Here is a 24420-nt window from a genome sequence, read left to right on the forward strand (position 1 = left end):
TTTTGTTACCATTCATGTGTACATTTATTAAGCCAAAGGAGTTTGATCATGTCACAGTATGTTACTAGAGTACATGAAATCTTTTCAACTTCACTAACAATGGTCATTAATTACTTTTTACTTTTGCCTTTCAAGCTTAAAAAAACTTCCTCTTTCTGAATTCCTCATGAAAGGCTCTTTTTTTTTTTTTTCCTTTTCTTTTCTTAAAGTACAAAACAAATGTTTCTCAGATATGTAAACAACCATCATGGAAATGAGACTGCTCCTAAAGTTAACATTATTGTTATGGATGTTCTGATAGATCTATGTCATGTGGCATGTATTTCAGCTCAGTGACTCCTTCAATGGAAGTTATGATTGTTATCATCACCTGTGCTGCAGTACTGGAGGCCTGGTCAGGGTTAAGGCCCTTCTGTGCAAGCTGCTGTACAAATACTTGGCTGTAACTGAGGTCCCTGCAGAGAAGGGCATTCACTGATGTGACTGTAACCCCCTCTGCTCCATCTGCTCCACAACGGAGCTCAAGGAAGCTCCTCTCCAAGCTCACTCTGGAGTTCATGTTCAGATACTGTGAAGAGAAGGGAAATGTCACTGCAGGCCAATCCTGACACCTGCAGTCCTGTGCGTAAAGCTGCTCACAGTTATGGGAATGCTCGTATGAGTAAGGAACTCCTGTGGTGAAAGTCTGCAAGGTTGAGTCCCTGGGTCACTGGACTCCTTTGCAAGAAAGCATGCAAGAAAAGCAGACTGGTTCCTTTTCTCTAGGGTTTCATCAGTATAATTCTAAGGGAGAAAGGGATGGGGTCAGTTGCTCAGTTTCAGCACCTTGAGCATTTTGAGTTCTGATCCCCAAGTTAAAGAAGTCTCTGCTCTGCCTTGGGCTACTGTGACCAGGCCTGGAAAAGTCAGTTGGACTTTCTTTGTCATGAGGAAGCAGTGGTTTGCCATTAGAGCATGGACGGATTCTGTTTTATGGTGTGGAGGCTGCGTCCTAGGCAGGAACTGTGAAGATTGTGTTTGGCCATCAGCAGAAATTATTCTGAAAAAGCTTCAGAGCAATTGCAGTTTAAATAATGATTACAGCTTCATATTTGAGGTGAAAAAAGAAAGGATTACATGAAATAAATAGCAATAAAATCATTGTCCCTGCACAAACATAACATATTCCTGCCTATGAAACATCCCTTGCAAATTACTGCCTTTTAGGTTATGTCAGATATTTAAATGAACCCTTTAGAGCTAAAATACAGTACTCTGAAATGAGGTTAGAAAAATTTAAAAAGGACTAATGGGAAGTGTGTACAAAGCTCTCTTTAAAACAAATTTCCCACCTGGATAGCTTATGAGCGTGAGGCCTCAGTAGACGTAGAGCCGGTCCGCGATGGCAGCGGGCATGTGGGTCATGATCTGCATGCGCAGCCACCAGTAGTAATCCATGGGGTGGTAGCGGGTGTAGGGGGCCGTGGAGGTGAGCGCGTGCGCCACGCTCTCGATGACCGGCGACGTGTCCCTGGAGCCACTGTTGCAGTACGACTCCATCTTGCTGACCTGCTCGTCGAAGTACTTCCTGCCGTAGTCCTTGCGCACGATCTCGGGGAGCTCGTCCCACATCTTGTCGGCGATGGCTTTGATGCGCTCGGGGCTGTACAGGTTGGTGCCCGCGATGAAGTTGCCGGGCTCCACGATGCTGACCATGACGCCCTGGGGCTGCATCTCGTAGCGCAGGCAGTCGGAGAAGGCTTCCACGCCGAACTTGGTGATGCAGTAGGGTGAGCGGGCGGGGCTGCCCATCCGCCCCATCATGCTGCTGATGTTCACCACGCGACCTAGGCAGAGCCGGGCAGAGCACAGCTGAGCTACGGTACCTGGCACACACCGCCCAAAACATTGCTGAATGTGCACCCACCCACCTGCCCACTGCCCGCTGCCCGCCAGACACACTCGTGGCTCTGCCTGAGCAGTGCTGTCCTAGGCAATGGCCTTCAGGTTTGTGCTCCTTGGCTCATTCTACCTGAGGGAACAGGCACATGCTGACACACAAAGCTCGGTGCTCTGGGGAACACAGGAGAGTCTGGACAAAGCCTGCATGGGGGGAAACAGGATTGCTCAGCAGCAATTTGGACTGAGCTCAGACAAGTAAAAGCAGGAACAAGGAAAGGCTCTGGCATCAAAGCTGAGCTTGTTTCTTGGTAAATCAAGGGCCAGTGGTGGCTCAGAGTGTCTGCTTCTCAAGGTGGAATAAATTGTTCCTGTACCACCAATGGGCAGAGCAGCTGAAGTCCACTGCACTCTTCCACGTAACAACTGGGTTATGGCTCCAGGAACAGAGGTCTTTCTCCCTGACAGAAGTAACATTTGGGCTAGGGAAAATGCTGGTAAGAGGCTGTGGATGCTGCAGTCTAGGTAAAGGTTCTCTGCACTTTCTACCAGGGCTCATTGCTAAGTTGTGTTAGAAAGAGAAACTTTGACCTCAGAAGTGGATAACCTTCCATGGTGGAAGAAGGGCTGCCTAGGCCACATCCAGCCCAGGTCTGCAGCACAGGGCAATATTGTTAATGCTTGTGGATGCCTCAAGAGTGAAAAATACTCTCATTTAGTCAGAGAGTAGGGCCTAGCACAGGAAAGCTTTTGCCTCTTTATGCCAAAACCCATGCAAGCTCCAGGTCTGCATGCCTTGCTGTACAACCCCCTCTTTTCCTACATCACAGGCTCCCAGAGTAACAGTGCAAAATAACAACTTCCCTGCAAGAAGCTTTTTGCACTGCTGCTGCCCACCCTGCCACTGCTGATTTTTATATAGCAGGGAGGAATGCTCCTGGCACTGTAATTTATTGTGAGCTGCAGTTTCTGAACAGGTAAAGAAGACATAATGGATTAGATCTTGTGTGGGATGTTGCAGGAGAAGGCAGCACATATGGGAAAGAGAAAGAATTGGTTTTCAGGCCTGCTGCTTTGCCGTGTAACTCAGAGAAGTGAGCCAATCTGTGTGTCTGCTGGGGACCACATCTCTGAGGGCAGGAAGGTGTCAGTGGTGCAGAGAGAAGTGCCACAGACCTTCTGGCCTCTAACACAACAAGATGTGTCAGGATAGGGGACCTGCTATAAGGACAGCCGGTTAGGAACTCTGCCACTCACCCTTAGACCTCCGGATGAGCGGGAGGAAAGCCTTGGTGGTTCGCACAGTCCCCCACAGGTTCACTTCAGCTACCTCCATATAGGTGTCCATGCTGGTGAATTCAACTTCCCCAAATGTGGAGATCCCAGCATTGTTAACCAGCCCCCAGAGCCCTATAAGACAAAAATCAAGCACCATTAGTTGTGCTTATAGGTTATTGAACCACACAACTGTCCTCCAATCACATGGTCAGCTTTTGAAATACGCCCTGACAATGCCCTCAGAGCCCAGCCAAGGAAGCTCCTGTCCCTCTGCTGCCTCAGAGCCCATTACACACACCCACCTTTCTCTGGGTCCTCGAGGCTGCTCTGCACATGCTCCACTGCCCGGTCCATTTCTTTGCTGTCACACACGTTGAGCTGGACAGTTCTCATTCGATCACTCTTCATGGCATCCAGCTCCTTGGAGCCACCCTCTCCCTTGTCCTAGAGGGGAAGAAAGTGCTGGTTTCAATCTGGCTAAAGAGCCTGTGCAGAATATCAAATGCCTACCAACTATCAGATCAAGCAAAAGAGTGCACAGGGCAGTCACAGAATATTCAGGACAGTGCTGCAGCCCTAGGAAGAAGGGGAGCAGACAGGACTGGTCCTGCAGAACACCATTCCTCAAGCATCTCCATCCGACCATGAATCCTGTACCAAGTCAGCTAGTACAAACAGCTTTAACCACCAAGAAAGCAGAGGTGAATCTGCTGCAGCAAGGCACCCAGCAGCACACCCTGCTCAGTACAAGCTCCTGCACTTTTACTCTGCAGTAAGGACATGGCATTCCTAAGAATTGTGCATTCCCTGAGGACACAGTGGCTCCCCAAGCAGCAGTCTGCTCCTGATGTGCAGGTGTGCTGTGAAAAACAAACCCATGGTAGTGACACTGAAGTTTCAGAGTCATTTCCTCTACGTGAGGGCTAGGTCAAATATATCCAAGCCAAAGATTATGTTTCTTATTTCTACCTCCACTTTTATCAAGCATCTAAAAACATCAAGCTTTTTCTGCTGCTAAAATCATAACCAGAAATAATTATACTCTGATCAGAATTCTGCTTATGGTTTTGCTAGAGAAGCCTGTAGCACAGTGAAAAATCAGTTCAGTCTCCTGGAGTTGTTTTTGTTCTACAGAAAGTATAATGGGAGGCCACTCAGCTAACTAAAGAGCTTTGGCATTTTCCAGTGTTTTCTGATAACAACTGCTGCTACCATTCCAGGCATGGCCACACAGATTTTGAAACATGGTGTGTGAGTTCAGCTAAAGAAGCAATATTTAATTACAGAGTGATGCTGCAAAGCTTTCTGCTGATTTTTCTGTGAGGAACTAAATATTGATCAAAGTCTAAAAGACTTCTGGCATGCTGCTCCATGTCAGCTTATGCTGAAATTGTCAGAGGCCAAGATTTTCTATGAACATGCATTCAGTAGAAAAAGTACTGAAGACAACAAAAATAGAAGGGAGGTTTCAGTGACTGTTAGGTATGTCCACTGAAATTGTGGCTTTTTAGCAGCTCAGACAGAAGAAATGAAACACATAAGTAACTTTGCAACTCTGAAGTTTTTTACTTCAGTCAACATAGAGGCAGGCTATTACTCTAAACAGTGTTTTTAAAGTTTGCAGCGTTCTTATATTCTCTAATGTTGATCTTCAGTTACAAAAGCTGAGTAGAAACTACTATCAAAAAAGTACTTATCTACCCTCTGTCTTGAGCCCTTTCAAAAGCAGCAGTTTGTACCAAGAATCCTGTTCTGCTGTGACGCCTGTAGAGGGAGCCCAGGTTAACAAATAAATCTCTGACCCAATACTGGGACACAAGACAGAGCTATCGAGACAGACACATATTTTGAAAAAATGCAGCAGAAACAAACTACTAATTTAAGAAAAATTAAGTAATAATGCAAAAAAATAATAGTAGAAAGTCGGATAACATTAAAGAATACCTGGCAAATTCTCTTTAAATAGTAATACTATTCAAGATACATTTATAGTGATGAGTGAGCTAAAAGATTAGATCAAACTAACTGACCCACCCAAGGATATCCTGAGGAGTAAGTTTGTTTCTGTTAGGAAATCGCTGCGCAGCTAAAAAAATGCCGTGCTTCGTAAGGAGACAGAGACTAAAACTCTCTCCTGTTCTCCATGACCATCAATGCTTTGCCACACCAAGATCTCCTTCAGAGCATATCAAGGCTGTGTCACTAAGCTCTTTGTGGCCTGATTCTTCTCTCATTTGCACTAGTGGGACTCCATCACCCACCCAACTATTTCAGAACCCCAATACACACCATGGCATGGCTGTGCTCATGAATATAGAAAAATATTCTCAGAACACATGCTATAAAATCACTGGTGGTTTGGTGTATTTCAAAATCAATATCAATATAAGCCCTGCATAAATATATACAGTCTGAGAGCAGGGCCAAATGTCCAGACCACAGCCTGACACCAAACTTTGCTTATGGTTAAGCCTATAAAATTAGATTTGGGATTCCAGTGTTTCAGACAGGGAACAGATCACAATGTCGTGACTTAAATAAGAACCTCCCTAGATACCATTCAGTCCTGGTTCTGCTCTGTGAAGTTCAAGCACCTGTGCCTTTCCCCTTTACCAACCACCCTCCCTCTCCTTGGCAGAAAGCTGTGCAGAGTGGAGAGGGAAGACTGGAGTTGCTATGTGTCACTGCACATGTCACAGGTGAAGAACAGTTTTTGTTTTCCCTACCTTTTGCAGGCAGCCAGCATAAATAATGAAACCTTTGTCATGCAGGTGCTTGGCCAAGGCAAATCCAAATCCTGAGTCACAGCCTGTTATAAGCACAGCTCTGCTGCCAATCTGCAAAACAAACCAGAACAAAATGCACTGGAATTGAGTATTTGATATCAGTGATTTGCAGCACACAGAATAAGTCACATCCTTGGCCAGGAGCAGTGTGTTCCAGGGATGTTCTCTACACTCACTGCCTCCTGCCACCCAGTGCCTCCTGAACACAAGAAATGACATTTTCATACTGAGTTCACTCCAGTGAGGCAGGATCACTGCCCTCCCAACATGGAGGAGTTTAGCACCTCTGGCAACTGGCTTTCAAGGCAAACAGACCAATAAAACCACCATGCTCTGGCAGTTCACATCCATCTTGAAAACTGAAAATATACCAGACAGTTCCCAAGACATTTTCCCTTCATCAGGAACTGCTCCTATATGTTCAAAGCAGGCAGGAGTCCATTCTTGTGTGCATGTAGCCCATAGGGCATGGAGAAGAGAGTTTGACTGAAGAAAGGATATAGTTTAGTCTTACTGACTGCTCACTTATCTTTCTCTCTCTCTAGCATCTAAGCCCTCCAGAGCTGGGTCTAAGAATTAAGAAGATTCAAGTGGGGTTAATATATGAAATTAGGACCAGTAGGTCATCACTCTTTTTGAGAGTTATGGGCTTTTTTGATTGGGCTTTTTTGGTCGGGCTTTTTTAGTCTTCCTATTTTTCCAACTTACAATTTAAATGGAAGTATTCCTCCTTCCCTCTGCAAATTCCTTTTTCTAACCCAAAGACAGGCAGCAGTTAAATAACAAGCAGTTAAATAACAAGCTAAAATATGGTGCATCAGACAGCCCAACAGCAACAATTGCACATCCAAGGTGCTGCTGTGGGTGTGATTACATAATAATTGCCTGCAATTCACTCCAACTCATCTCTTTTAACAAGCTATAAATTTGGCTTTCCCCAGCATACTCAGGGACTGATCAGGGTGGAAGCAACAAAGGCTTCTCACACTAGAAGCCCAGCAGTGATGCAAGGATCACATCTGAGTTCCTCTGAAACTCTGTTCCAGAATTATGGAGCAAGTTGTGCACGCTCTAGCACTGCTACAGTACTGAGTTCTGTGCCACAAGAACAGACAAGATGACAAAACACTCCCCTCCCTTTTGCCTGGCACTGCTCCTGGCAAGTCAGTATATTCAAGGAGAGGGCTGCTAAAAAAGGCCACTCTCTAGATGAAGTGGCGAGGACACACTGATTTATTTACATGTCTTTAAGGTGGAACATTTAATCTGCTGAGTGAGTTCCAAAAATAGAAAAAACCCACTTGCATGATTGTTTATTTCCATGTTTAGCAGCACATGCCGTGCTACGTCAATGGAAGCTCGGTGCTAGGAAAGAATGTGGAGTATGCTCAAGAGGTCCAGCTTGGAGTCTTTCTGGCAAACTGGAAAGATGAGTTTGATCACCAGACTTCAGGGATTTTAAAACCCCTGCTCAGCAGAACTAGTTCCTGGAAGCTACAGTCACACTCACCTGATCAACTTCATTTGCATAAGAGCGGCTGCCACATGGGGATAAGAGAGGGAAGGAAAATCTCTGCACAGGCCTGTTAAAAAAACCCAAACGGACAGAACAGTCAGATGTGGAATATCTTATACATACCCTGCTGCAGCAACGCACACACAAAAAGGAATGTACTGCTGCCTACATACATGATGTAGACTGTCATTTGGGAAGATAGAATCTAGTCTACACTTCTCCTTAGTCTGAGCCTGTGTGTTTCCTACAGAATGACACATTTGTTTCTCCAAAGACCTTGATGCTATTTCCAGCTGCAGAAGCTGTCTGGGTATTACAAAGTATTCTAAAATAGCTCCCGGTCTGGAGGCACAGAGCTGCTTTCACCTGCAAAATGGACAGTGTAGTGTTTGCATTTTCAAAAGCAACAACACCCTCACTTAAGACGTGCCCGAAGCTGGGGTGTGGGAAGTTATTAATTTTTCTGATGAAGGTATCCTGCTGTGGCTTTGTCTGACACCCAGCTTGAGGCTGAATTTGGTTGGATTTGTCTCACTCCTTTTATACACAGGTCCATCCTTATTTCATCCTGGATGACACTTCTTCCCCTGCAGTGTCTACCCATTAAATACACTTAGATTTTACATCCCCTTTTTGCAACTGTTTAAGCTAAGAAACACTGTCTTTGAGCAATACCTGCCATGCAGATCTGAAGCTCCTCCGCATAGTATGTGTGACTCCCAGAAGACAAAACATATTCACAAAGACAGACCAGAGCAAAACAACAATGCCTTCCAGGAAATGAGATTCCATTTAGAAAAACTATGTTATCCAGTAGCATCACTCTGTCTTAAGTCTTGCCATCATTCATCAAAACTGGGCCTGAACAACAAACCAGAGTGACCCCAAGTTCTGTCCTTGTCAGTCACCTCTCTGGACTTTTATCAGCTTTTTCATTTTTGCTTTGGGCACTGACATTGCCCTCCAGGAGCTTTCAGCCTTCCCTTAGACTTGCTCTACTTCATCTACCCTCTGGTTTCTCCAACAGCATCTGTCCTTCCCACAGCTTATCTTCCAGGCTGCTTTTTGGTTTCTAAGCAAATTTGCATAATCATTCACAATTATCTCCAGCTCAGACATCACAGGCTCTTGCAGGGTGACCTGTGCTACACTGCACAGCAGCTTGCAGATGCTCTGGCCTCTGAGCGGTATCTCAGCAAATCAAGGGATCTGTGAAGGCAGAAGCTTTGAACCAGATGGGAAAGGAGATGACACATTCAGGCAATGGTGTTCACTCACCCTCCTGAAACAGTTTAGCTGTTTTTCTAACTTAGAGTGTCACAAGCCAAATCAGCTCTTGAAATAGCTGTAGCCAATTTAATTGCTGCAAAGTCAGTCCCCAGGCAGTGTGTGTTAACATCACTGACCTGCAATCCTAGATTGAAACTTTTACCTCAACATTAAGATTCTTGGTGTGTCTTAAAGTGCCCAGAAATGTTCGTAGCATTTCTTACAGTTGAATGAACTTGGGTTTTATTTTTCAGTGTCATGTTTGGTCCTGTTATTTCACTGCAGAGCACTGATTTGCTGCACTCAATTCACAATCATCTGTAGAGAGTACCTACTTGACATTCTGCCTATCTTGACCAGAAGGCAATGGCAAAAGAAGAAGAGATGCTGGCTGCTGCTGAGCAGGAAAGTCACCAGCACGAACAGCCAGGAAGTGATGTCAGCCCCCACATGGTACACTAATATACCATAAGCCATTTTTGTCATTCTGCATCATTGAATTCTAGAGACCACAACAGAGACTTTAGAATGCACGGATGGTCCTCAAATTGAATTTGTGCTTGCAATCATGCACTGCCTTTTGTTCAGTTACACCAAAAAAAGGAGTCATCAGCTTGAAGAGTCAATACAAAAATGCTGCTTCAGTGCATTAAGACACTGGTATAGTGGCAGCACTGCCTTTCAATGAACAGCTGGATTTCCATTGCAGGTTTAGCAACTTGTGGGGATTTGCAAATGTTACACAGGTTTGCCCTGAGTACAAAACACACAAAGCACAAATACACAATAAGCAAAACAGAAGACAGAAGAAAAAAAAAACAAGAATATGCTGAAAATACTTTCCTCAAGTTAATAAAACATCAATTCGTATTTTTAAGGCCACAGCAGATTCTTGCAGGTGAACTCTGGTGTATGTGGAGCAAATAGGAGATAAAAGTCCTATGTCTGTTTGCACAGGAAATCTCTTAACAGCCTAGCTATCTCCAACACCCTGTTACCAGAGCCACCCTTGACCATGATGATGCTGGACACCACTATCAGCAGCAGTAGAAAAACACTGGAGGTGGCAGTTCTTGTTTAACAGGCCATGAGCCCCTGCTGCATGGCTTATGTACAATTAGTGGTACACACACTGCTGTTTGGGAACCCTGCTCTAAAACAAAGCCAGGGAAAACACTCAACTTGCTCTGATTTTGGGCTAAGAGGTTCCAATCATATAGCAATATAAATGCTGGGGTTTTTTCAGAGCTAGAAATTTGAATTAGGCAATTTTCTGTTCATTTGCAGAAAAGAACCAGCTTAATTACTCAGCCCACCTCCATTAGTCAGTAAAACCCTTCCTCTCAACTTTCTCATTTCATGGGATTTGCTGCCTCATTAATCACAGGAAGTCACAGAAATATGACAGTTTCTTGCACTGAAGCAAGGCCTACTTGCTGATATTCCAAAAAAAACCTCTTGATGGATACTGAATTAGTGTTCTTTTTAACTGCAATGTTAAAAAAAAAAAAAATCCAACATGCTGCCAACCCCTCCTTGCATATAGAGTCCATCTCTGCTGTGCTCAGCTCAATGACTGAGCCCTGGCACAGGTTGTCCAGGCAGGTTCTAGAGTAACCCATTCTTGGAGATACTCAAAAGCCACCTGGACACAGCTCTGGGCAACCAGCTCAGAGAGGCCCTGCTTTAGCAGGGCAGTTGTACCACATGACCTTCAAAAGTCCCTTCCAACCTCAACCACCTTGTGACTCTGTAAATAAACTGTCCCACTGAAATCAAGTGAGTCTTTGACATGTGCTTTACTCAAGATGTCACTCTTTCTTCTTTTCCACCAAGTTACTTACCTGAAGCCATTCCCTGGGTCCTTGAAATTCAGGGCTTTCACAGAGAAGTTCAAGAGAGGGCGGGACAGCTTGGTGGCCAACATTTTTTCAACTAGCACACTTTACCAAAAGCAAAACTATTCTTCCTTAGCTCTGCAACACAAGATAGCACCTCTGTTTTAGTTGCTCAATTATTTTGTAAGACATGCTGACTCCATGTATTTCAACAGGAAAATACAGTCCAAAGGAACTCATCTTCTCCCCTTGCAGTCCCTCACACAGAGATAAATAGCTCAACCTTCAGCCACCCTAAATGCTTTTAAATAAGGAAAAGCATTATAAGTAAACTACCAAGGCAGGAGACATTTAAAGAAAATGTCAATTTCTCTTCTTTAATGCATCTTTAACTGTTTTTTCTGAAACAGGTAAAAATTAAGGTACTTATATGGTATATATTGTTTCAAATGAGCTGTAGGAAATAACTCTAAACAAAAATATAACTTGAAGTCACAGGTGATGTTGTGACTGTCACATGTTATGTGACACGTTTCCAAAACAATCCTTGGCTTTATGGGTACTATAGACACACAGTTAAAACTACATTTTTTGGTAATTAAGTAGCTGTTGATGCTGGACTAAGCACAGGGAACCACCAATAAACTCAATACCGAGTGAAAACATCTCAAGAACGAGACTTTGGTATGGAAAGTCTTCAATCATATTTATCTTGAATAAAACTAATCCAAGGCACAAAAAACATCTCCCAGTCCCTTTTATTGAAGCTGAGAAACGGTATCTAATTGTTAGGGGTAGTTTGCATCTCTGCCGAAGGCTGGGCCGCCACCGCGGCAGCTTCGGGGCCTGCGGGAAACCAGGCCCGGGCTGAAAAACAGCGAAATTACCACAGAAGGAACAGCGGTGGGCACCGAGATGGGGAAGGAGGGAGCGGACAGGGCTCAGGAGACCCGCTGGACCGGCTAATCCTCAGAAATCCCGGTGGTTTGATCCAATTCGGGAGCACGGCTGGTGTCCCCGCGGGTTTTTGTGAGGTTTGCAGGGAGAGGGCGAGGCCGGAGGTTCGCTGCAGGTCCGCTGCAGGTCCCGCCGGCCCGGCCCGGCCCGGCCCCTCTCCGGGACGCGGCTGCCGCGGCCCCAAACGCGCTCACGGCCCGGCCGAGGCACCGGGGGGCGCGGCCGCCCAGGCTTGTGGCGGCTGCGGGAGAGGCCGCGCAGAGGAGATGCCCGCGCCCCCCGCGGGCAAGGTCACCGTGCCAGCCGGCTGCCAGAGCTCCGCGGGGCCGCCACGACCCACCCCGGCCCGCCCCGCGGCCACCCGCGCGTTACCTGGAGCCGGCGGGTGCCGGGCGCTGCTGCCGTTTGAATGAGGCTTGGCCGGGGCCGCGGTGCCGGGCGCGGCGGGAGGCGGGCCGGGGGCAGGGCCGGAGCGGCGGCGGCGATAGGCTGCGGCCATGCGGAGCGGCGCGGGGCTGCTGCTGGCGCTGGGAGCCGCGGGGGTGCTGCTCCTCCACCTCCTCCTCCTCCTGTCGCGGCGGGCCCGCCGCGCCCTGCCCGTGAGTACCGCGGCGAGGGGCCGGGGCTCGCCCGGGGCAGAGCCCGCCGGAGGCGCCCCCGAGGCCCAAAATGGCGCCGGGCCGGGCCGGGCAGAGGCGCTGCAGGTGTCGAGGCCGCAGCCGCGCTGCCTGAGCCGGGCCGGGCTGGTGGAGCCGCACAGACGCTGTGAGGGGGGCGAAGCGCCGAGCTGGGCACGGCCCGGGGCGATGAGGCCCGGCCGCGGTGCGGCGGGTGCTGCCCTCGGACCCCGCGGTGCGGCGGCTGCTCCTCCCCACGCAGTGCTTCACTTGGAGGGGGAACGTTTTCATATAATCATAGAATGGCTTCGGTTGGAAGGGACCTTAAAGATCATCCAGTTCCAACCCCGTCCCATGTGCAGGGACACCTTCCACTAGACCAGGTTGCTCAGAGCCCTGTCTAGTTTGGTCTCAAACACTTCCAGAGATGGGGCATCCACAGCTTCTCTCGGCAACTTGTGCCAGGGACTTAGCACCCTCACAGTTAAGATTTTTTTCCTAATATCCTATCTAAACCTACTCTCAATTTAAACCCATGCCCCCTTGTCCTGTCACTATATGCTCCTGTAAATGGTCTCCCCTCAGATAGCAGAAGGCCACAATTAGGTCACCCCTAAGCCTTTTCTTTTCTAGGATGAACAGTCTAAGTTCTCTCAGCCTTGTCTCATAGGAGAGGTGCTCCATCCCTCTGACCGTCTTGGTGGCCTCCTCTGGACACACTCCAACAGGTTCATGTCCTTCCTGTGCTGGGAGACTGAAGCTGCATGCAGCACTGCCGGTGGGGTCTCACCAGGAGAGAGAGAATCACCTCCTTTGACCTGCTGTCCATGCTGCTTTGATGCCCAGGATATGACTTGCTCTCTGAGCCAATGTTTTTGCTTCAGGACCTCCAGCTCAATCTTTCCCCCTGGAATAGCCAGATAACAACTGTAGTCTGATTACAGCCTCCCACTTCACTCCTGCATCCACCCTGCTTGTCTTACTTTCCCCATCCCTGTTCCACTTAAGAAAATACGTTCCCTTTAGTGAATATTTTCAGTTCTTTTTCCTGGGATTGAAAACCTCAACTTTCCCAACACTGGAAAACGGAACAAGCCAAGTTTACTTTGTAGCTGCACTTATCCTAAAATCAATCTGTTTGATAACATCAGGGAACGGTCAGGGGAGCCACAAAAGAGAACAGAATTTTAAAAAACCAAATAAGTGGCACATTAGAAAAAGATTAAGCCTAGGTAAGCATGCCATATTCCCACATTGTCTAGAAAGACAGGCTGAAAAAGTAGCTTCAATTTCTTCAATCTGTTCTGCAGTAAATGTATAATTCTGATAAACCACCTGCATTAGTAAAATAAATTATACAATTTAATAAACTGGCCGTGTCCCAATAGGAAATGCTGTGTACATCTGAGCTGACTGCAGGTTAAAATGAGGCTGCTCTGCTAGGATTGCCTGAACTGTGAGGAATAGTGTTGTGGATCGCACAGCAAGCACAGACAGTGTTACTGTGCCCAAATGCCACAGCAGCACCTCTGGTACAAGAAGTGCTCTTAGCAGACCCCAGGCATGCTGTCCCAGGCACCCTGTCAGCACTGCAATGCTGTCTGCCATGCAGTGCTGCCAGGCAGCCCTGTGTGACCCCGAGTGAGGGAGACACCTAAGTTCCTCAGAATGCTCATTAAGGTCACTGTGTTGATAACTGGTCCTTTCTGCCTGTTCCAGCACTGAGTCAAATTAAGCTGCAGATTGGCCTTATCAAACTTCAGGAATGGGCCCATTAAGCCTTATCTTAGGACTTTCAAAAGATAAGGGTGATTGGGCTTTTCTGTGTTCAGAAGGTTTTCTGGCATAGGATCCCTTTGGCTGGGAATGGGATTGATCCCTGCTGTCATCCCTGGGAGCTCTCTGTCCATCAGGCATGGGACAAACAGGCACAGGTACAGATGTGAGATCCAGTACCTCCCTTGGGGTTTTGCACTCTCCTTGGTGCTGCTGGGGCCTCTGTCTGTTAAGAGCCATGATGCTGTAGTCACGTGTTTTATTGCCAGCAATTAGGGTTGTAGCAAATAACAATCACAAGATCCTTTTCATACTGTAAGTTGTCCCTCGCTTTCCTTACTTTTAAAGGAAGATGAGAGGATTTTTAAACCTTATTTCTGTCTACATTTTGGTTGTTTGTTTTGGGTTTTTTTTTAAGGAGCTAATGATGGTTGAGGATTGGGTATCTTCTTTGCTTGCCTGACCTGTGTTCTGGAAGTGATTACAGCTGCCTATTTCCTGCACACTTCCTGCTCTTTTGGGAAGTCCTCTGCCTTCAAGATTCAGAGACAAAGGCTCTAGGGAAGTGAGAGAAAGAGAAAAAAAAAGTCAAATCCTTTCTTTTTTTTTCACAGGCCAGCTTGCTGAGTTATTGCAGGAGGTGACCTTGACAACTTCTGTGATCTGGTTAATGTTTGATTTTCATCTCTCTTGGAGTTGTGTCACTTTAAATTAAATTCAGGCTGAGCACTGTATATTTAATTCTCACTCATCTTTTGTCCTTTAGCTATAGCTATCTTTAGAGCTTTAATAGAGCTAGTCTGTACCTGGATGCTCTTTGTCTGAGTATAGGTTATAGTATAATGTTACTGTGGGTGTTTGTACTATAAATGCAGGATAGACTTTTGATCTGTTTTTGTTTCAGCTTCAAATCTTAACTCCCCTTTGAGAGCAGTTACTTCAACATGAGTTATAGGACAGGGTGTAGCTTATTTACTTATTGTTCTTTGCTGAGGCTCACCCTGAGTTTGTGCAGTAATGCTCTGATCACTGTCAGCCTGCAATCACCCCCTATTGCTGCTTCACTATACCACATGTCAGCAAAGCAAGAGATGAGGGAGAACTGGTGATTGACCCATTTCTCTCTGAAAATGTGTCTGGACCAGCCAGTGCAATTCATACATAAGTGTGTTCATATTCCAGCCGTTGTGAATACAGTAACAGGCAATATTAGCTGCTGATATCTCCAGAGAGATCTAACTGACTTCACTTCCTTATTGCATCCTCTGCATTTTTATTGCTGTATCATGTTATTGCCTCATGGATATAGTTTCAGTTTGGAGCATTGTGCAGCACAGCAGCTGGCAGCCATCTAGCTGGGTTAAGTGTTAGCTCACATTGTTTCACACCTGTAGTGAGGAGATGGCTTTCAAGCAAAGACAGAAGTTGAATGGGCAGTGTTTTGACATAGCTTCTCTTCAGGATTTGGAATTCTGCTTTCATACCTATCTCAACCCTGTTGTGTCATACCAGATGGAATATCAAATCTTCTTTCTCAATTTACCTGTCAGTCAAATGATAATGTAGGAGAGAACTGTAGGATTTGGTAAGTTGTTCTTCTTAAGACTGCAGAGTTTCAGGAGGAAGCTCTAACCTGCAGTCACATTCCTGCGTGCTAAAATACAGCATGGAAAGTGCCGCATAGAGTGGGAGTAGGTGGGGAACAGACAGCAGTCACTCAGCAGCTAAAAGAGCTGCTGTACAGTTCAAGCCAGTGACATCCTGCCATTTGGATGTTCTCTATCCTGCTTTTTCTTACTATGAACTGGAGACCATTAACTTATTTTGAAATGTTTCTGTTCTGCTTTGGCCGCTAATACTTGAAAGGAATAGTTACTGTTCCAGCTGAGGTATCAAGGCAACACAAATTGTTACAGACCAGCAACTGAATAAATTTGATTTCAGGGTAGTTGGGATGTGGTTGTGTTTGTGTACACAGGTGCCACTTGCATCTGGAACTGTACCTGCCCTGGCTGCAGGACTGCAAGTGGCTCCTGTGCTGTGGGGCAGGGCGGCGGTGGAGCCTACATTGTATTATCTGATGGTATCCTGTGACTGTTTTTCCTCACACAGGCTGAAGGGAAGGCGGTGCTAATAACAGGCTGTGACAAAGGTTTTGGACATGCCTTGGCAAAATGCCTTCATGCAAAGGGATTTACTGTTTTTGCTGGATGCTTGCTCATGGTGAGTGGTGAAATTATCAAAACTTTTCTGATTTGAGAAAAATGCTTCTCAAATGAAATCGTCTTCATTTATAGCCTCCCTTTACCCTAGTTGAAGACCTTAGAGAAGTGCAGTGGGCAGGGATTATTACGTTTTCCATTGCTTCATCTGCCTGTTGTATCTTGTACCTCATTCCTGTAATTGTGAGCTCTTTAGGGTAGGGCTCATCTGTCAACTGCATGTCTGTACAGTAGCTTGTACACTATAGCCCTGTTCACTGCTGGAAGCCTCTCAGAAATACCACAACACCATAAATCTGATAGGCCAAGATTGCTGTGGCACTGTGGCACTGTGGCTTTCTGTCTTCCATGGCATCCCTGTTGCTGTCTTTCACAATGTCAGTTTTTGTGGACACCCACCCCAAACTCATCTCCAAGCTGCCTCTTCTGCATTATTAAGGCTCCATTTCCAAAATATCTTGCAACTGTGCTTCTGCAGTTTCTGTACAAGCTGTTCAGTTTATAGATGGCTGAATAAACAAACTTACCATACATTTCTCATTTCTAACATCTTTAGGTCTGACTTCCTGTCACGTGTGTTTAGCAGGTGGCATCACTTGTAAGAGATAAGTTTAGACAGACTAAATCTGAAGTGGTTGCAGACTCCTCATTCCAGTCCCTGCTCATGCAAAGGACTTACAACTTAGTGTTGTGAAGCCGTTTTTATAAACTGGGCTGGCTCCACTTCCATACCAGCTGAGATTTTACCTTTACTATGAATTTTTGCTGTATTGATAGTCAAAACTTGTGTGATTTCTGACCTGAATTGTTCAAAATCAGTTAACAGTCGCTCATTTCTCCATTTGAAGATGACCACATCAGCACAGGTGCTCAGGGCATGATGACTACAGATTTTTGAGTACTGTGGAAGGTGAGAACAAACAAGGGTGGCCTTCTCTGCCTGTGTGATTATGGCAGACATTACGTTCTTCCACCACACCAGAAGGGAAAGTTATTATCAGCTGACGTATTGTGTAACTTGAGAGCAAGAGAGTCTGTTGGATTATTGCCACTGTTTGGAAATTTCCATAAGGAGCCTCTGTAATTCCTTCAGTAATCATGTCATTTGCTGCTTTGGGATGCCTGTCTCAGTGCTGATGGCAAGTCAGGTACTCCGCATAGCAGCAGACGTAGGGAAGCGAAAGGAAAGGGAAAATAGGGTAGCTGAGGGGGCTGTTTGGAAGGCACATGCTGGTGTGGAGCAGAGAGGGACAGGCTCCATTGGAAACTCCAGAAAGAAATTAAATGCTCCTGAAGTGAAGCCTGTTTGCTTGCTTGCTTAATTGCTTGTGAGCTGCTGTAGGTTCCCAGCAGGGTCAGAGCAGGTGTGGGGGCAGTTGTCATGAAGCAGATGCCAGGCTCTTAGTTCACACCTAGTTAGTCCATCACCACTTACATGCTTTTATACAGAGAATTACAGGATCCCTGATGTACTGTACCACCACAGACAGCCCTTGTATTAAATACAGCATAACAGACTGTGAGGTGCATCAGGAGCTTCTTAATGATGAGACAGTCAAATATAAAGTTGCAGGAATAAAAAGAATATTGCACGCAGGCTGGGATAGAACTGGAAAGGATCAAATGGAAAAGGGATTACATTAAGCAAGGCAAGTAAGTCCACTGAGAAAGTTTCTGTTAATATTATTAGGATATAAACACACAGAAATAGATTATTAAATAACCTTAAAAGTAGAAATTACAGGAAAAGTTGAAATAATAATTAATTTCCTTGATCTTATTGAAAAAAAAGAATAAAATTTTTTGTGTGCCTACTGCCAGCAGTTATCATGAGGACTGTAGGCAAGAAAAAGTAAAGAACAAGGGATGTTTATATAAATTAATGTGCTCAAGTTCACCAGGCCTGATGAAATATACTTAAGGGGATTTAGAGGATAAGCCATTGTGATTTCTGTCCCATAAGTGATATTTTCAAGAGCACCTAGAGGCCAGGGGATTCTAGAAGCCTGGAAGGGGACAGATATTGTACTTCCTTTCCCAAAGGAGATAGAGCTCTGGAACTGCCAGCCAGGCAGCTCACCTTCAGTGCACTCAGTACAATTGCCACACACTGCCCTGTCAGTTTTACAGATGACTGCATCATAGTGTGATGCACCCTGCCTGTATAAGTTTACTGGGAACAAACTGTGCTGTGTCAATCTCATTTTGGCTAAGTAGCAGAGTGGCTAGAGGGGAAGGAATAAATGTATCCTGAGTGAGGGTTTTGTCACAGTTTGCTACAGTCCCTCATGATAGTCTCATGAGCAAACTCATCCTCTGAGTGACTGCTGTTTAGTCCCAGGACCATATCCTTGGAAGTACCCCCGAGAAAAGAGTTTGCACTCAGAAAAAAAAATACGCACAGAACCATGCAGAGAACATTATAGTCCTTTTGGGTAACAGGGTTGAAAATGATCCTGCCAGGTCAGTTGGAGTCTGAAATCAATTATGTGGAATGCAGTAACGACAAGCACGAGGTGTTCCGCTCAGGAAACGCAGGAAGGCAGCATGGGGATTGGCAGCAGCGTGGGAAGGAACTGGCGCACACAGAGTGAGATGGCTGCATCCATGGGAGCTCAGCATTGTTCATGGCTTCCTGCTGCCCCCTGACATCTCACTGAGGGTGCCCCAGTGCTTGCCAGGACCTAATCCTGAATCCCAGGAGCTTCCCTGAGAAAAAGCCATGGCTGTGTCTGTAACAGGGGGGCTCTCCACTAATGAACATATGTGTGATCTGCCTCTCCTCAGTGCCACCACTGCACTGGGATCCTCCAAACCAGAACAGGGGAGAGGAGCAAAGAAGGGAAGGGGAGGCAGCCAAAAGCTGGAACAAGTTGCCTTTGCTGGGTAGAGAGGGTTTGTAGAGCTGCTGGGCTTCTCAGCTAGGAGCAGCCCCTGCTAAGCACAGGGTGGGGTGGGCAGGCAGAGCCTGCAAGGCTGCCAAGGCAGGATGACCAGGAAATAGGAGATAGCTGGGAGGAAACCACACAGTCCCATTGAAGGCCTATGGAGAGAACTTGGGCAGCAGGCTGGGCTAGAACATGATGCCTTTCAACTCTTATGGAACTGAGAAGGGGAAGCTGGGAGATTCTTTGAGAGGACAAAAATTAGACAGCAAAGGGAAGCGGAAAGAGGCTTTGCAGGAGCAGTTGGGCCATTGCTGCCAGTACTTCACTTGATTTGTGCTGCTGTGTGGCTCCTGCTGGTGAAGATCACGAAGATCATCTCTGGGAGGACAGTCTGGCTGCTCCCATGGGAACTGCTCCAGGTGTTATCCCAGCCAACAAATCTACCGTTAAAAAAACAAGGAGGAAGTACCATGTGGTACCTAACAAGGAATGTACTTAAAGCTCCTGAAGACCACAGAACATAAGATTATGTTCACTTGCTTCCATAAAACTCTGTAGCTGTTCCATTTGTGAAGAGCTGTTCTGGACAAAATAATTGAGCTCTTTGTTTTACAGTTAAATAGTGGCCAAGGTGGTGTGTGCAACTATGAAAAGTGGTCCCAAATGATATTGCATGTTGAAGTCAGTCTTCCAAAATCAATATGTTTTGTCAATAATGAGTAAATTGTAGCTGGGAAGGTAACTTTGCATTGGTGGTAGGGGAAAATTAATTTCCATATGAATAATACAAACAATTTTTACTGGATTTTTAAGTTGCCAGCCTATGAATTTGTTTCTCAAAAAGCAGTGGAAAGTTTCTTCTTGTTTTATAAGTATTATGCAAGATTAGAGAAGAATTCAGGGAAAGGTCTTTTCAGTGCTCAAATGACAATTGGCACTTGCATGCAGATATAGTTACGTTTTTTTATATAGGTACAGTAAATCTCTCTCTTTGCAAGCTGAATTTGTTCCACTTTATACACTGTTAAATAGTGGAAATTTGCTTTATAAAATTTGGTGAGATGCAGGAGCATCTTCCAGAAATACAGTAGGCATCATACAACCCTCATCTCTTTCAGAGGGAATATAATATTTTGGTGACCATGTTGTTGACTACTTGTAACACCACTTTGAGATTGTTTTCGGGGCTAGATAAGAGGGCCAACACAGTCCGTCCCCACGTTTGATGTGCATTAGAAAAGCTTCAAACTTTGTTTGCTGTTCTTGTTGTACTGGGAAAGAAGTCAGTTGTGAAATGACATGCAGCTGTGGGGCCAAGAACTCATTCCTACTATTGTCATAATGCCAGTGTAACTATATATTGATTTTTAAGAGAACAGCCCTGTTTTGCTCACATTTGTGATGGACATTTCAGCTCTTTTCTTTCATTATGTGTCATTGTTCACTGGACTGAAGGTGGACATGAGATGTGGTATTCTATATGAATTGGATAGCCTGAGATATTTATAAAAAACTAAGCAGTTACATGTTTTTTATATCTGCCTGGCTGCAGAGGCTGCTGAGCAGGTGACTGTGGGTGGGTTGCTCGCCTTGTTTGCCCTTGTGCTGTGGGAGTTGGTATCAAGTGATGAAGGAAGAGTGGCAGCCAGGCATGGTGACTCACCAATTCATAACTTCTTCCTCCCTAATGAGGCAGAGCTTGTGATTCAGGGAATAGTTTTGTGAATTAAATCTCAAGCCTGCTGTGGAACTGTGTAGCTAATCTGTGCTCTTTTCACTTTTATTTGTTATTTACTACCTGATCAAGGCTCTAAGGCTTAGGCAGCAATCTTGCCTGAAAGTGAGCAGGTAAAATTTGGAATTTTAACTGTGTTTACATTTGACTAAACAAAAAAAGCCCCACAGTAGTAACAGAATCTCTAATGATAGCAGTGGAATGGGAAGGAAAGAAAGGAAAAGGGTGGAAAGGAAAGCAGAGTCATGAAGTTCTTTTTGCCTATAGAGTAAAAAAGAAAAAAAAAAGTTCTTTCTTCCTTAGCCAGAATCTCCTTTCATGCCTCATGTCTGTAATTGTGCTGCTGTGTAGCAGATCTTCACTGAGCAGGTATTCCTGAACATCTGACTCCAATTTCTGTACAAGTTATGTTACCTGTAGAGCACAGAGACCGAGGCAGTGGAGAGTCACCCATGGTTCTCCCCAGCTGGCACAATATTTCAGCATGTTAGGGATGTGAAACCCATCATGAGGAGCCAAGACCAGGGTGGGCTTTGTGCTGCTTCAGGGCACTGTGTCACTGATGCACTTCTGGAAGTGTTGCTGGTGGGAACAGAAGGATGGCACACTGGTTTGTGCATATTTCTGCACCAAGTTTACACCTGTGTGTGCAGTGTCAGTAGCTTCCATTTCCTGTCTGTGTGAATATGCCTGGCCCCAAGCTGCATTGCTGTTCTTGGTCCATCTTAGTGGGACACCTCTCTGTTCTGCTGAACAGGATGAGAATGGAGATGGAGCCAGGGAGCTGAGAAACATGAAGTCTGACCGGATGAAAGTGCTACAGATGGATGTGTGCAGTGACCAGGAGGTGGCTCAGGCTGTGGATTTTGTGAAGAGGACCCTGAAGGAGCCAGAGGAAGGTATGTAGAGATCTTTTGCTCACAGAATCCTTTCTTCAGAGCAGGCCATGCACTTACCAGGTCTTTGTGCACCACCAAAAGAGGGTTAACAAGCCTGAAGGCCTGTGACAGTATGTGGCTGGCAGTCAGGCTGTGCTGTACCCGGGTCAGTGAGGACAATTGTCTTGCTGTTGATGTGGCAGCCACATGGAAAGAGACCAAGACTGGCTGGAGGATTAGGCTTTAACTCTACATCCCATAAAAAGCCATGAGTGGCAGCAAGCCCACAAGTATCTGTGTCATTGTCCTTGAATGTCTGCAAAGGGCACAGAACAGCCAGAGTTTGATCCCGTCCTAGCACTCCTGCCACACGTGCTCCTAGCTCATGCAGACCTTGCAAGTGACCCTACTAATGAAGAGGTGATGGGCCCTGGCTGCTTACTGCTGCTGTCCCCTCTGCTGTGTGGGTACAACTGAGTGCTGAGCTGGAGCACAGATTTGAACTGCCCTCTAACCTGGATTAATCTTCAGTCAGATCAATCCATGTTTTCAGTTTGCCATGCAACATCCCAGGGGTTGTTGTGGAATCCAGGGTAGGCTTGGCAGAGATGACCTTAATCCACATATCACCATAAGCATGAGTCCAACTCATGGATCCCAAAAGCATGTCAAGGGAGATAAGAGTCCCATCTTTCTTTCTTAGAAGTGCTTTGGCAGTGGGATGTGAGTTTACAGTCAGAGCCTGATGTGACACCACCTGACTTCTTCCCATGTGATGAGGTGAGACTTCTTGCCCTGCATAGGCTTTTCTGCTGCCTCTGTGCCAGGAGCAAGCTGGCCAGCAGCTGTAGACACAGGCTGAGGGTGAACTGAAGTTTGACATCTTGGCTTCAGGACTTCAGGGTTGTGACTTGAAGGTGGTTGCTCATCTTGAAGCTTGGATGAGTCTGCCACGGCCCTGGTTTTGTTCACAGCAAGTATGAAGCTAATAAATAACAACAGCTCTAATCTTCATGCAGATTACATGAGCACACCTTTCCTGAAACAAGCATATGAAATGTAACTGAGTAATGTACCAGCTCTAATCCCACACATGTTCTCTCTGCATGATTTTTCTTCCTACACAATCACTCAGCCCTTGTCATGCTTTTCACAACTTCTTAAGCTTTTCCTGAAGAGCCCAGCAACAGCAGTGGTAGCAGAAAGCCTTTTCCTACTGAGTGAAAGCTTGGAAGGGAGCAGCTCTATTGCTTCTATAAATGCAGCAGTGTTTGCAAAATTGTGTGTGTAGCAGGGACAGAGAAGTCTTGCATCCCTGATCAGCAGGTTGGACTGGTTCCTCCTGTAGCTGTTTGCCTCAGCACCGTGTGCAAAGAAACAAAGGCTTCTTTTTAGGCCCATTGGTGTGACTGAGGTTTGAGTCTTCCCAATAAATAGGTGCTGGAACATAAAGACTATTGAGTCTGAGGTGCCTTGCACAGAGGTGTGGTTGCACACTGAATGTGGCCCCAGAAGAGCTAGTACAGAAGAGTTTTTGGGCTGTACAGTTCTTTATACCTCTTCTCCCTGTGCTGTGCACATAAGGCTGAACTCTTTTGATAGGAGTGCCTATTTGTTTTCGGTCTCATGCAGTTCCCACTGTATTGTTGACTCTAGAAACGTCATAGTGATAAGGCTCTGCTCAATAAATACACTGCTGTCCAGCAAACAGCCCTGTGACTGGGCTCCCCTCAGCACTTTGTTCTGTTTGTAACATGCCCTGATCTGCAGCAATGGAATTCCAACAACAAACGATGGTAAATAATGATTCAGGGACGTTAAGGAGAACTGACATCACAACCCAGGAAATGGGAAATTGTTGTACAGAAATTTACAGGAATTTGTAAGGAATGCTATGCAGAAGTCAGTTTGTGATCGACAGTTTATATCTTTGGTAAATTCCTGCCAAATTTTCTCAGAATGTTGTTTTGTTAGTGGTGAAATTACTCTGAAATTACAAAGGGACCCCATTCAGGCTGAGATGCTGTGCTGGATGCAGATCAGTGTGAATTTCAGTCATCTTGACTCACTAAACCTGGGAGCTTCAGTACACAGCTGTACACAGCTGGAAGCAGCCTTCAGGGAGAACAACCTTAGGTGTGAATGGGGCAGGGTTACTGTGTGAGAGCACAGAGTCAGTCTGCCAAGGCCATGTTGATGTTTTTAAGTGCAGCAGGATAAATTCCGTTGCACATTGGCAGAGTATTGCAATTTGTTTATAGGACTATGTTTGGTAAAATACATGGTTACTATCTGACTGAATCAATACAGGGTGAAAGTTAAAAGACTTGCATGCATCAGAGTAGGGGAGCTATGGAGCAGAAGCAGGGCAAATAGCCCAAAAATTTCTGAGAGAGAGCTTGATAACTTTTATCAACAGGGTGGCATGACATTGGTGCTTTTGATAGCAATGTTGGAGCTCCCTGGACATGAAGACTCCTTCTTAGCCCTGTGTTAGTTCTTGGTAAGAGGAAGGTCCTGGAGTGGAAAGGGGCCCCAGCTTCAACTGAGTCTAATGCAGCCCGGACAGTCCAGCCCTGACTCCAACACAGTGAAAAATAACCATGGTGTATGGCAGGACATCTAATGAGAAGCAACTCTGTTGTCTTGTTCCAGCTCCTCTGTTTGTTCCTCATGCAGTTTATGGCTGCATAGTCCCATGCTTCAATAAATCCATGTAGTATGGATTCTCCCTACAGACAGTATGGGCAGTAAGGATTCAGCCCTACAGACGTTTGCCACT

The 24420-nt window shown here is 45.8% G+C and overlaps 2 protein-coding genes across 5 annotated transcripts in view; one reads left to right on the top strand and one right to left on the bottom strand.

Moving 5' to 3' along the window:
• BDH1 (3-hydroxybutyrate dehydrogenase 1) lies at nt 1-12025 on the bottom strand. 3 transcript variants are annotated; one of them, XM_084211909.1, is made up of 8 exons: nt 11895-12025; nt 10572-10703; nt 7453-7525; nt 5883-5993; nt 3459-3600; nt 3136-3288; nt 1332-1826; nt 1-568 (listed from the first exon to the last, which is right to left on the bottom strand). In XM_084211909.1, exons 2-7 carry the CDS (start codon nt 10652-10654, stop codon nt 1357-1359), a joined length of 1032 nt encoding a protein of 343 aa, XP_084068035.1. In that variant the 5' UTR covers nt 10655-10703; nt 11895-12025; the 3' UTR covers nt 1-568; nt 1332-1356. The 3 variants fall into 3 exon arrangements, with proteins under 3 accessions (XP_084068035.1, XP_084068033.1, XP_084068034.1); XM_084211907.1 differs by having other exon boundaries at nt 1-1826; XM_084211908.1 differs by lacking the exon at nt 11895-12025 and adding an exon at nt 11453-11834 and having other exon boundaries at nt 1-1826.
• The window catches only part of LOC311157291 (D-beta-hydroxybutyrate dehydrogenase, mitochondrial-like), a 16925-nt gene continuing 4500 nt past the window's right edge, over nt 11996-24420 (top strand). For both annotated transcript variants that reach the window (XM_084211910.1, XM_084211911.1), the window contains exons 1-3: nt 11996-12121; nt 16028-16138; nt 21518-21659. In XM_084211910.1, the coding sequence (XP_084068036.1) occupies nt 12020-12121; nt 16028-16138; nt 21518-21659 (355 nt within the window). In that variant the 5' untranslated portion in view covers nt 11996-12019. The remainder of the gene's footprint in view (nt 12122-16027; nt 16139-21517; nt 21660-24420) is intronic.

This window comes from Fringilla coelebs, assembly GCF_963513975.1.
Source record: "Fringilla coelebs genome assembly, chromosome: 10".
Lineage (NCBI taxonomy): Eukaryota > Metazoa > Chordata > Aves > Passeriformes > Fringillidae > Fringilla > Fringilla coelebs.